Source organism: Pristis pectinata, chromosome 30, assembly GCF_009764475.1.
Source record: "Pristis pectinata isolate sPriPec2 chromosome 30, sPriPec2.1.pri, whole genome shotgun sequence".
In the NCBI taxonomy this organism is placed as follows: Eukaryota; Metazoa; Chordata; class Chondrichthyes; order Rhinopristiformes; family Pristidae; genus Pristis; species Pristis pectinata.
This window is the reverse complement of record NC_067434.1, coordinates 3,299,464-3,312,984: the sequence shown is the minus strand read 5'-3', so window position 1 is coordinate 3,312,984 and position 13,521 is coordinate 3,299,464. Positions and strand designations below refer to the sequence as shown.

The window sequence follows — 13,521 nt, the reverse complement described above, 5'->3', positions numbered from 1 at the left end:
TTTAACATCAGGAGAGGTAACTGGGAAAACTGGCTGACCTTTTTTCACGATTAACCCAGAAACCACAAGGTTACTTGTGTCACTTGCTGGTGGAGCTTAACTACTGAAAACAATTCTAAGACTTTCAGCAGGTTTCTGCATCCAGCCACATCCACCTCAGGTTTGCTTACTGCTGGTGTAATACAGGACACATCTCACTTTGACTGCACCAGTCCTCGGTCCAGTATTCGCTGCTTGATTTCCTTGATGTGCAGAGGTCTCCCAGCTTCTTCCAGAACGATCTGTGGCAAAACATTTGAACACTTTTCAGCAGCTTCGAGTGACAAAATTCATAAATAAGACAACAATAAAAGTGACAGTCAAATTTTACAGTAAGGAATATTCTAAGTAAGGTGCCCAGCTTTGAGTGGGGCTTGTCCTCACTGTAATGCACAATATTACTTCCAACAAGGCGAGACCAGTTAGCATACGTGGCAACGACCCATCACTCCCGGATGAGCTCAGTGCTTTTTATGCGCGCTTTGATAGGAAGAACTAGGATACACCCACACAAGCCCCCACATCTCCGGATGACCCTGTAATCTCAGTCTCTGAGGCCGACCTCTGGGCATCCTTCAAGAGGGTGAACCCACAAAAGGCGCCTGGTCCAGATGGCATACTTGGCTGAGTACTAAAGACCTGTGGGGACCAACTGGCTAGAGTATTTAGTACACATTCAACCTCTCGCAAAATGCTGGAGGAACTCAGTGGGTCAGGCAGCATCTATGGAGGGAAATAAACAGTCAACATTTCGGGTTGAGACCTGTCATCAAGACTGGAAAGGAAGAGGGCAGAAGCCGGAATAAGGAGGTCAGGGGAAGGGGAGGAGCACAGGCTGGCAGGTGATAGATGAGTCCAGGTGAGAGGGAAGGTAGGTGGGTGGGGGAGGGGGGAGATGTAAGAAGCTAAGAGGTGATAGGTAGAAGCAGCAAAAGGCTGTAAGCAGGAGAAATCTGGTAGGAGAGGGCAGCGGACCATGGAATAAAGTGGGGAATAGATAGGCAGGTCATGAGGGCAGGGGAAGGGGAAAGAGAAGGGGTGAGGGGGCCACAGGAATACGGGAAGACAAAGGGGAGGAGGAGGGAGGAGAAAAAAGTCAGGGGGTGGGAGGGAAAAACAGACGGAGGGGTTACCAGAAGTGAGAGAAATCGATGTTGAGGTCGTCAGGTTGGAGACTCCCAAGGTGGAACATGAAGTGTTGTTCCTCCAATCTGCGTCTGGCCTCAACATGGCAGTAGAGGCGGCCATGGATAGATACGTATGTCAGTGTGGGAGTGCGATGTGGAACTGAAGTGGCTGGCCACCGGGAAATCCATGCTTTTGAGGCGGATAGAGCGAAGGTGCTCGACGAAGTGGCCCCCCTGTACACATGACAGTGTGGCTAAGCACAGCTCCGATATCATGTGCAAATTTGCTTAAGTCACCACTGTTATTGGACGAATCACAGGTGATGAGTCAGCGTACAGGAGCGAGACAGGATGCCAGATTGAGTGGGGCCGCAAAACATAAATTATACGCAATTTTTACAAGAAAGAACACAAATTAGAACAAACAAAAAGTCCACTGTGGTGCGAAGTGGTAATAGTGTTGCTATACCAAGGTAATGTTTAGGGTTATGAAGGTTGGTTCACGAATTTGAAGGGCGGCACAACATGGTGGGCCGAAGGGCCTGTATTGTGCTGTATTGTTCTATGGTTTAAATTGAATGGTTGAAGGGAAGTAGCTGTTCTTGAATCTGGTGCTGTGGGACTTCAGGCCCCTGTACCTCCTGCTCAATGGTAGCTGCGAGAAGATGGCATGGCCTAAATGGTGGGGAACTTTGATGATAGATCTTGCCTTCTTGAGGCAGCGCCTCCTGTAGATACTACCGATGGTGGGAGGGCAGTGCCAGTGACATATTGGGCAGAGTCCACTACGCTCTGAAGCTTCTTACGTTCCTGCACATTCGAATTGCCGTAACAGACCATGATGCAATCAGTCAGAATACTTTAAATAGTACATCTGCAGAACTTTGTTAGAGTATTTGCTGACGTGCCGAACCTCCTTAACTTTCTAAGGGAGTTAAGACGCAGGCGCACCTTCCTTATGATTGCATCTATGTTCTGGGACAAGGACAGGTTATCCGATATCTTAATGCCCAGGAATTTTAAGCTGCTGACTCTCTCCACTGCCAATTCACCAAATGTAGACTGGTGAATGTTCACCCTTCCTGAAGTCAACAATCAGCTCTTTAGCTTTACAGACATTGCAACAAAAAACAACAAGAAAAAGAACTCAAAACGTTGATAGGAAGGCAATTAACCATTTAGATATATCCTAGTTTTGGGAAGTGGGACAAAACAATATTCCACATTGTTGGGTGGGTGACAGAACCAGGGAGAAGGCAGTTCTGGCGTGATACAAGAAATGCCTGCGGCTTTAGACATACCTCAACACAGAGTGACGTACAATACACGTGAAAAGTTGAGCAAATAACAACACTTACCTGAGCAGCATCCAACCACGTCATGTTTGGCTTGTCACTCACATCAGGTGTTGGTTCACTAGTGAGGAGAAAAAAAAGTTTTCTTTCCCTTGTCTGTGACAACATGAGAATATCTTTAAGATGATCTACATGTTGAGAGTGATGATAACACATCATCGTTATCACAAGGAGAAAGGTCAGTCAACCCAACATCAGCACTGGGCAAGTTGCTGTTAAGATTTCAGTGGGACAGCATAAAGCAACATTTAGAGGGTACTGGGTTTCTCAAGGAAGCTCATCATAGAATTGTAAGGAATGCTCATGCCTGAGTGACAACTGAATTTTTTGATGAGGTAACAGGGAGGGTCAATGAAGAATGGACATTAGATGTAAACTACATGGTTTTATCAAGGCTATTGATAAACTCTGACATGGCAGTGTTCATGAAAATAAAAACCCAGATGACCCTTAAATAAATGGCAATTTTAACAATTTGGATTAAAAATTGTTTCAGAGAGAGCAAAGGGTTTGCCAGCTTTATTGACTGGATGGTGAAAGGCAGAGCTTGGGTTGGTGTTCCACAAAGTACAGTAAGGTTGTTCAGGTTGTTCAGTACATTTCTGGCTAAGGTTTTGTTCCCCCCACCCCACCTTCATTAACCTTCCTGCCATCAGAAGCAGAAAATGATCGCTGATGATTAGGCAATATTCAATTTCATTCAAAATTCTCCAGCAAACGAAGCAGTCCATGCCTGCAAGTAACAAGATCTAGACAGCATTCAGACATGGGCAGAAGTAACAGCAGTGGCAAGTGTCAGGCAATGAACTTCTCCAACAAGAGAGAGTCTAAACACCAAGTTTTATCACCAAGTCCCTCACCACCAACATCCTCGGGAAACCCAACTGGGCCAACACAAGATATTTGACTTGAAGGACAAAATGACCCACTTGATTGACACCCCATCCACCTCTCTCCCTCTGCCATCATTGCACTGTACCATTTACAAAATGCACTGCAGTACACACCCTGGCTACTTCAATAACACTTCCCAAAGCTGAGTTTTCAGTTAAGTTTCAAAAAGGACCAATATTAAGATATACACCAAGATAGAGTGAAAATTGTTTTAAACAATTGCACCAACCTGTTGCTACCATATATCAATTTGTCATTAATTACAAGTGTGGTCAAGATTTGTTACAAAGAATAATTAATATTTATTTAAAGTGTAATAAAATGAATACATGAAACAAGGGAGACAAGGCTTTTGCAGACTACCTTGCTTGCTACTGTCACAGAGGCACACTTGAGAAATTTAAGGTGGCCAAAACATTTTAGTTACGAATAAAGTAGTGATAAATTTGCACAATATTGGTTAAGCCATCATTACAAGCCACATACTGTTGTCACTTAAAATTTTAAAAAACCTGCAGGTGCTGGAAATCTGAAATTTTAAAAAAATCCTGGAAACACTGAACAGGTCGGACTTCAAAGGCAGGTCAGACGGCTACTGGGCAGCAGTGATCCCAACCCTCCTACACGTTTCTGAGACTTGGACTACCTCCAACAGGTATCTCAAGGCATTGGAAAATTACCAATGCCACAAAATCCTTCAAATTCACTGGAAGGATGTTCAGCATCCCCCTGAAAGTCAACATCCTCAGCAATGAGGTTCAGCTCGGATGGACGGGCCACATCATTAGCATGACAAACACCAGATTGCAAAGCAGACACTCGAGTCCAAGCTCTGTAACGGGAAGCAATTACCAAGTGAAATGAGGAAAAGATTCAAGGATTTTCTTAAAGTCTCCTTGAAAAAAGTTCGCAATCCCACTGACTCCTGGGATTTACCAGTGTGGAGGGTAGTCTTAGGTGATGGGGTGATATTGATGCGTTGGTGAAAGGGGCTGAGGAATGGCAGATGGATTGTAATTCTGATATCTGCGAGGTTACACATTTTGGGAGTTCTAATGAGACTAGGACATATATCATGAATGGTAAGGAACTGGAAAGTAGTGAGGAACAGAGGGACCTTAGTGTGCAAGTCCAACGATCCTTGAAGGTGGCAGTGTAGGTGGATAACATGGTTAAAAAAAAGGCACATCGAAATACTGGCAGTCATTAGTCAGGGCAGTGAATAAGAGCAGGGAGGTTATGCTCCAACTTAATAAAACATTGGTCAGACCTCAGCAGGATTACATGCAGTTCTAGTCACCACACTTCTCATAACTGATTTCTCATGCCATCATTCAAGTAAATTTACGTTGTAAATTTCTCTCTAGTCTCTTGAGAGAAAGGATGATTGCTTCCACTCTGGGTCTGGGGCGACTGATGAAAGGGGACACAACTGAGCTATATATAGGGTAGACTGCAGAAAATTTTTCCTCTTATCAGACGTGAATAAAACTAGAGGACATGGATCTAGAGTAACGGGTAAGAGATTTAGAGATGACTTTTTCACCCAGGGAGTGGCATGTACTTGGAATACACTGCCTTAGAGTTCCTGACAGCATCTGAGAAGGCTGTAGATGAGCACTTGAACTGCGTGGGTATAGAAGACCAGGCGCCCAGTGCTGGAAAGTGTGATTAATACGAATGGGTGCCCACCGATCGACATGGTGTTGTGGGCCGAATGGCCTGTTTCCATGCTATATGACTATGACTTGGGAGCAGCAAGGGCAGCAGATAAGTCACAAGCTGACAAAAAGTAACAACGGTTGGGCAGGAGTGAAGACTTTCCAAGAGGTTCCCTTGAGCACCTCTAGCAGAAGACTATGTGACCTTGCTCCCATCTAAAGGCAGATTCCACCTGTTTGGCACATTCAGTCTGGATCTCATCTTGTTCGATCTCAGAACTCCATCCTTTCTAAACACCTACCAGTCCCAAGATCTTTGTGCTTTACATTATTGCAAATTCAACTAGCAAAGTCTGCCCTGCTTCTCCTGAGAAATTGACCTGTCACCTGTGTGAGGCAGCATCAGATGTGGATGGATTATGCCTAATTCTAAACAGGCAGCCTGCTAGCCCACCAAGTGATCAGTCAGATGAATCATCTCATCTTTTGAGGAAACAGGAGGTCTTAATCATCTCCTTTTGGGTTTTCAAATTCTTTGCTTTTTAATGTACCCAATATTTATGGGATATTGGTGCCAAGCAAGCTCCATGACCACAGCTAAAGGGAGAAAATGAGGATATGTTTAACATAAAAATACTCGATGTCACAGGCAATGAAGTAATTTTGAAGTGTGTCAGGAATCAAATGCAGGTAAGTGTAATTGCAAATTTGGACACAGCAAGGCCCTACAAACAGCACTAATTCCCTGTGAACTGTTGACTGAAGGTTAAGTGTTGACCAGAACACCCATGTAAAATGTGAAAGAGGTAATTAGGAAGCATGAAAAATTGCATTGATAATTCCCAAAAAGGGAAATAGTTTGTAGTAAAACATTCCCCCTACCACCATTAACCTGAAAGTACTGGACAAAACTTACGTTTCCAGTGCTTCACTGTTTGCAGGCAAGATGGTCACATTATCAAGGGCTGGGAAAAGAGAGTAATTCCCTTGTCCATCATGATCCATTTCCGATTCAAAATTGGAGAGAGAATTCATGGTGTCTATGGGAGATAGAGATGTCTCTGGAGAATGACTGCTCGTGGACTATTCGAAGGAAAAGAAACAGGCAACTCCAATTAATTCAAAATGATTCCACTTCATAAGCAAGCAACACTTATTATGAACAGGGTCTGACATTAACACAAGAGGATGAATACTTCCTATTGATAACTAGCAAAAAAAAAATCAACTTTGTTACAAACCAAAACTTAGAGTCATAAAGCACCACAGCACAGAAACAGGCCCTTCAGCCCATCTAGTCCATGCTGACCTGACCTGCCTAGTCCAATCTACCTGCACTCGGACCATAGCCTTCCATACCTCTCTCATTCATGTACCTGTTCAAACTTCTCTTAAATGTTACAATTCAACCGGCATCCACCACTTCCGCTGGTAGCTCGTTGCACACTCACACCACCCTCTGAGTGAAGTAGTTCCCCCTCAGATTCCCCTTAAATATTTCTCCTTTTACCATAAACCTATGGCCTGTAGTTCTAGTCTCACCCAACTTGAGGGGAAAAAGCCTGCATGCATTCACCCTATCTATGCCCCTCATAATTTTGTATACTTCCATAAGATCTCCTTCATTCTCCGCACTCCAGGGAATAAAGTCCTAACCTATTCAATCTTTCCCTGTAACTCAGATCCTCAAGTCCCAGCAACATCTGTGTAAATTTTCTCTGCACTCTTTCAAGCTTATTGATATCTTTCCTGTAGGTAGGTAACCAGAACTGCACACAATACTCTAAATTTGGCCTCACCAACACCTTATAGAACTTCAACACAACATCCCAACTCCTGTACTCAATGCCCTGATTTATGAAGGCCAATGTGCTAAAAGCTCTCTTTACGACCTTATCTACCTGTGATGCCACTTTCAAGGAATTGTGGATCTGTATTCCCAGGTCCCTCTGTTCTGCCGCACACCTCAGTGCCCTACCATTCACTGTGCAAGTCTTACCCTGGTTTGTCCTCCCAAAGTGCAACACCTCACACTTGTCTGCATTAAGTTCCATCTGCCATTTTTCAGCCCATTTTCCCAACTGGTCCAGATCACTTTGCAAGCTTTGATAGCCTTCCTCGCTGTCCAGTACAATCCCAGTCTTGGCGTCATCCACAAATTTGCTGATCCAGTTTACCACATTATCATCTAAGTCATTAATATAGATGATAAACAACAACAGACCCAGCACCGATTCCTGCGGCACACCACTAGTCCCAGGCCTCCAGTCAGAGAGACAACCATCTTCTACCACTCTCTGGCTTCTCCCGCTAAGCCAATGTTGAATCTAATCGACTACTTCATCCTGAATTCCAAGCGACTTAACCTTCTGGTGCAGCTTCCCATGCACGACCTTGACAAAGGCCTTGTTAAAGTCCATGTAGATAACATCCACCGCCTTTCCTTCATCAGCCTTCCTGGTAACCTCCTCGAAGAACTCTATTAGATAGGTTAGAAATGACCTGCCACACACAAAGCCATGTTGACTATCCTTAATCAGGCCCTGTCTATCCAAATAATTATATATCCTGTCCCTCAGAATACCTTCCAATAATTTACCCACAACTGATGTCGGGCTCACAGGCCTATAATTTCCTGGCTTATTCTTAAACAACGGAACAACGTTAGCTATCCTCCAGTCCTCTGGCACCTCACCTGTGGCTAAGGATATTTTAAGTATCTCTGCCAGGGACTCTGCAATTTCTGCACTAGCCTCCCACAAGGTCCAAGGGGACATCTCGTCAGGCCCTGGGGATTTATCCACCCTAATTTGCCTCAAGACAGCCAGCACCTCCTCTTCCGTTATCCAGATACAGTCCATAACCTCACTACTCTCTTGCCTCAGTTCTATAGACTCTGTGACTGTCTCCCAAGTAAACACAGATGCTAAACATCCATTTAAACTCTCCTCCATCTTTTTCAGCACACGTAGATGACCACTCTGATTTTCAAGAGGACCAATTTTATCCCTTGCTATCCTTTTGCTATAGAAACCCTTGGGATTCTCTTTCACCTTGTCTGCCAGAGCAACCTCATATCTTCTTTTTGCCTCCTTGATTTCTCTCTTAAATGTTCGCTTGCACTTCTTATACTCCTCAAGCATCTCATTTGATCCTAACTGCCTTTACCTGATGTGTGCCACCTTCTTTTTCTTTACCAGGGCCTCAATATCCCTCAATAACCAAGGTTCCCTAAACCTGTTAAGCCTTGCCTTTTATCCTAACAGGAACATACAGATTCTGTACTCTCAATACTTCACTCTTGAAGGCCTCCCACTTACCAAGCATCTCTCTGCCAGAAAACAACCTATCCCAATTCACACCTGCCAGATCCCTTCTGGTGCCCTCAAAATTAGCTTTCCTCCAGTTTAGAATCTTAACCCTAGGACCAGTCCTATCCTTCTCCATAATTATCTTGAATTATCTAGATCCAAAGTGTTCCCCCACACTCACTTCTGTAACCTGCCCTGTCTCGTTCCCTAAGAGGAGATCCAGTATCGCATTCTCTCTAGTTGGGACCTCTACATGTTGATTAAGGAAAATTTCCTGAACACATTTGACAAACTCAATCCCATCCATTTCTTTTACAGTATGGGAGTCCCAGTCAATATGTAGAAAGTTAATATCACCTACTATCACAACTTCATATTTCCTGCAACTGTCTGCAATCTCTCTCTACAAATTTGCTTCTTTAAATCCCACTGACTATTGGGAGATCTATAATATAGTCCCATTAACGTGGTCATCCCTTTTTTATTCCTCAGTTCCACGCAAATTGCCTCAGTAGTCGAGCCTTCCAGTACGTCCTCTCTGAGCACTGCTGTGACATCTTCCTTGATGAGTAATGCCACCCCTCTCCCTCTATCATGTCTAAAACAACGGAACCCCGGAACATTGAGCTGCCAGTCCTGCCCCTCCTGCAACCAAGTCTCATTAATGGCTACAACATCATAATTCCACATACGGATCCACGCTCTAAGTTCATCTGCCTTACTTACAATACTCCTTGCATTGAAATAGATGCAACTCAGAACATTAGTCACACCACGCTCAACCTTCTGGTTTCCATCTTTGCCTGTAGTCTTAACATTACTTTCCCCACAGCCCCTCCACTTGCTGCCCTGCCGCTCTGGTTACCACCCCCCGCAACTCTAGTTTAAACAAACATTCCTGCAAGGATATTGGTCCCCCTCCAGTTCAGGTGCAAACTGTCCTGTTTGTACAGGACCCACCTACCCTGGAAGAGAACCCAATGATCTAAAAATCTGAAGCCCTCCCTCCTGCACCGTTTGTTTAGCCACATGTTAAACGGTACTATCTTCCTATTTCTTGCCTCACTAGCATGTGGCACAGGTAGCAGTCCCGAGATCACCACCCTGGAGGTCTGTCTTTTAATTTAGCACCTAACTCCCTGAATTCACTTTGCAGGACCTCGTCATTTTCCTGCCTATGTCATTGGTACCAACGTGTACCACGACCTCTGGCTGCTCACCCTCCCCCTTAAGAATGCTATGGACTCGATCCAAGACATCTCTGACCCTGGCACCTGAGAGGCAACATACCATCCGAGAGTCTCGTCCTCGTCCACGTCCACAGAACCTCCTGTCTGTTTCCTAACCAATGATCCCCTGTCACTACGCTTGCATCTTCTCCCCCTTCCCTTCTGAGCCAAAAGCCAAACACAGTGCCCGAGACCTGACCTTTCCCTGGTACGTCATCCCTTCCAACAGTATCTAAAATGATATACTTGTTATTGCGAGGAACAGCCACAGGGGTACCCTGCACTGACTGCCTATTCCCTTTCTCTCTCGGTCACCCAGCTACCTGCCTCCTGCAACTTAGGTATGTCTGCTTCCCTACAACTCCTGACTATCAACCCCTCAGTCTCTCGGATGATCTGAAGGACATCCGGCTCCAGTTCCCCAACACAGTCTGTAAGGAGCTGCAGCTGGATGCACTTCTTGCAGATGGAGTCATCAGGAACACTGGAGGTCTCCCTGACTTCCCACATCATGCAAGAGGAGCACACCACTGCATGGGTGTCATTCCCACTGCTCTACCTGCGCAATAATAAAGAAAGAACTTAATAGAACCGCACCTTAGCCTCCACCTCCAAGCCTCTTGAGCCAAAGCCTCAGCTCCCCACTCTTACACTGGCCCACTCACACAATGGCCGCTCCACTTTACCCTACCTGCCTTTTATTAGCTAAGTGCATGGCAACTCAGCCAATCAGAAACAATCTTTTAAAAAGAGTTGTTGGCCCCCTCTGCTGGAACTGTGAAAACAAACTCTTCTAGCAAAACCATTCTGAGGCAAATGCATGATAGGCGAGTAAAATTTCTACTTTTAGCTCACACGAAGTGTGATAGGATCAATCCTGCAGAACTGGATTTGAGTCAGAGTCACATAGCATGGAAACAGCCCTTCAGCCCACCACGTCCATGCCAGCCATCAAGTACCTATCCATACTAATCCCATTTTGCTGCACCCAGCCCAGAACTTCCCTTGCCGTGGTATTTCAAGTACTCATCTATTTACTACTTGAATGCTGTGAGTGTCCCTGCCTCCACCACTCTCTCAGGCAGCGCATTCCAGATTTCAACCACACTCTGGGTGAAGAAATTCTTCCTTAAATCCCCTCTCCTACCCCTTACTTTAAACCTATGCCCCCTGGTTACATATACCTGTGGGGAAAATCTTTTCACAGTCTACCCTATCTGTGCTCACCATAAACTTGTACACCTCTTTCAGGTGCCCCCCAACCTCAAAGAAAACAAACCCAGCTGATTCAGTCTCTCCTCATAACTGAAACATTCCATCCCAGAAAATATCCTGGCAACTCTCCTTTGTACCCTCTCCAGTGCAATCACATCCTTTATATCGTGTGGTGACCAGAAATGCACTCAGTAACTCCAGCTGTGGCTTAACTAATGTTTTATCTTTAAAAGTAAAATCTCACAAGGTAAGTTTTACTTTAAGACAAATTAAGTCAATAGCACAGAAATGAGCCAATTTTCTAGGAGTACTTATCCTACAGAATTTCCCTCCCCGTCTCACAGAATATTCAGTGTGCGTTTATGTATCTCCTCCTTAAAAATACACCTACATTACTTATCTCAGCCACCCTACGTGGCAGCAATTTTCATAATCATAACACTTTCCAAATTATGAAAACTCCCCTGAATTCCCTAAATGGAATTACTAATGACCATAATCATGGCTTCTGGATATCTTCTCTATTGTGTCTATAGGTAAAAATTAGGTGCCAACCCAACGAGACTGTAATTTTACTACAAAATAATTTCATAACCAAACGGTCAGATTACAGCTCTGCTGTCCTGCCACATCTAGCCCTGAATGATGGTAGACAATTAAATGGTTAATGGGTAGAGCAGCCCTGAAAATATCCCCATCATCATAATAATGGGATTAACACTTGACTACAAAGGACAGGCTGAAGCACTCATAACCACAATCAGCCAGGTATGCCAAAGGTACAATTCACCTCAGCTTCCTCCCGTGATACCTACATTCACAGAAGTCTGCCTTCACCTATTCAATTCACTTCAGCAATATCAACTCCTGAAAAACTTGAAGCAGTCCCAGCCTGCATACAGCAAGACCAAACCAACATTCAGGAATAGGCTGATAAGCATCAGTAATATGTGAATTACAGAAATGCCAGGCAATGAGAACCTCCAACAAAAAGTCTACCTACATACCCTTGACATTCAATGGCAATACCATAACTAAGTCCCTCATCATCATTATCCAAGGGTCACCTCCAAATAGAAACTCATCTGGACCAGCCATACAGATAGTGTCTGCGAGACCCAATGGCTGCAGTGTAGACCATCTACAAAACGCTCTGCAGTTACTTGCAACTACTTTGACAGCACCTCCTAAGCCCACCTCCTCACTATAAGAAACAGCCACAGGTTCACCTACGTGAGGTACAACGTCCTGATATGTACCTTTACTGCCGTACCCTCACTGTTGCTGCCAATCCCTTGCCAACCACATTGTAGGAGCACGTTGTTCCCAGAGTGAGGGCTCTGCAGGACAGGGGTGGATGGGGACGGGGGTAGGGGTGGATGGGGTAGGGGTGATGGGGTAGGGGTGGATGGGTAGGGGTGGATGGGGTCGGGGGGGACGGGGGGACGGGGGGATGGGGACGGGGGTGGGGGAGAGGGGGAGGAGGGATGGGGAGAGATGGGAGAGGGGGCGGTGGTGGAGTGGGGGGCTCTGGGTGGGGGGTTGGGGAGAGGGGGCTGGGGTTGGTGGGGGGAGGGTTTTGGTTGTTTGGGGGTGAGTGCGAGGCCTGCGGGGGGTGGGGCCCCAATCCCGCCGCCCCCTCCCTCCAAGCTGCCGCAGATCCAGCTCCCGTCCTAACCTGAGTCCGGGAGAGGCGAGCTGCTGCTGCGGAGGAAAGTCCGGCGAAAGCCCTGGGCCCCCAGGGACACTCACCACGGCAGCAGGACGGCGGGCTTGTGTCCGTGTCGGAGCTGCTCCTTCCCGTGGATCATTGGTGACTTGTGGAGAATCTCCCCTTCAGTCTCCAGACTGTGAGACTCCATAACGGAGCGAAGCCACAGAAGGGCGGCGGCTCCCGGGCCTTACCAGGCCGCTCGGCAGTGCTCGTGTAGTCCGGTAGCTCTCGGCGGCGCTCGGCCCGTTCCGTCAGCGCTCGGGTCCCTCCGCCGGCGCTCGGCCCGTTCCGTCAGCGCTCGGGTCCCTCCGCCGGCGCTCGGCCCGTTCCGTCAGCGCTCGGGTCCCTCCGCCGCGCTCGGGCCCGTTCCGTCAGCGCTCGGGTCCCTCCGCCGGCGCTCGGCCCGTTCCGTCAGCGCTCGGGTCCCTCCGCCGGCGCTCGGCCCGTTCCGTCAGCGCTCGGGTCCCTCCGCCGGCGCTCGGGCCCATTCCGTCAGCGCTCGGTTCCCCCTTTCTCCCTCTCTACCATTCAATCCCCTCCCCTCCCCCCCCTCCCCCCCATCCTCCCCCCCTCCCCTCCCCCCCCATCCTCCCCCCTCCCCCTCCCCCCATCCTCCCCCCCTCCCCTCCTCCCCCCATCCTCCCCCCTCCCCTCCTCCCCTCCCCCCTCCTCCCCTCCCCCCTCCCCCATCCTCCCCCCCATCCTCCCCTCCCCCCCTCTCCCCATCCTCCCTCCCCCCTCTCCTCCTCCCCTCCCCCCTCCCCCCATCCTCCCCCCTCCCCCCTCCCCCCCATCCTCCCCCCTCCCCTCCCCCCTCCTCCCCTCCCCCCTCTCCTCCCCCCCTCCCCATCCTCCCCTCCCCCCTCTCCTCCCCCCTCCTCCCCTCCCCCCTCCCCCCTCTCCTCCCCCCTCCCCCCATCCTCCCCTCCCCCCCTCCCCCCCATCCTCCCCTCCCCCTCTCCTCCTCCCCTCCCCC

At 47.5% G+C, this 13,521-nt stretch overlaps 1 protein-coding gene across 2 annotated transcripts in view; it reads right to left on the bottom strand.

The window, feature by feature from the left end:
• tbrg1 (transforming growth factor beta regulator 1) overlaps positions 1–12,963 on the bottom strand; it is a 78,690-nt gene extending 65,727 nt beyond the window's left edge. Inside the window, exons 1-4 of one of the 2 annotated variants that reach the window (XM_052041543.1) lie at positions 12,510–12,962; positions 5,993–6,159; positions 2,525–2,582; positions 199–281 (exon numbers count right to left, since the gene is read on the bottom strand). In XM_052041543.1, the coding sequence (XP_051897503.1) occupies positions 199–281; positions 2,525–2,582; positions 5,993–6,111 (260 nt within the window). In that variant the 5' untranslated portion in view covers positions 6,112–6,159; positions 12,510–12,962. Of the gene's footprint in view, positions 1–198; positions 282–2,524; positions 2,583–5,992; positions 6,160–12,509 lie in introns of both variants that reach the window. The other variant, XM_052041545.1, reaches the window with a different exon arrangement.
• Positions 12,964–13,521: the final 558 nt, after the last annotated feature.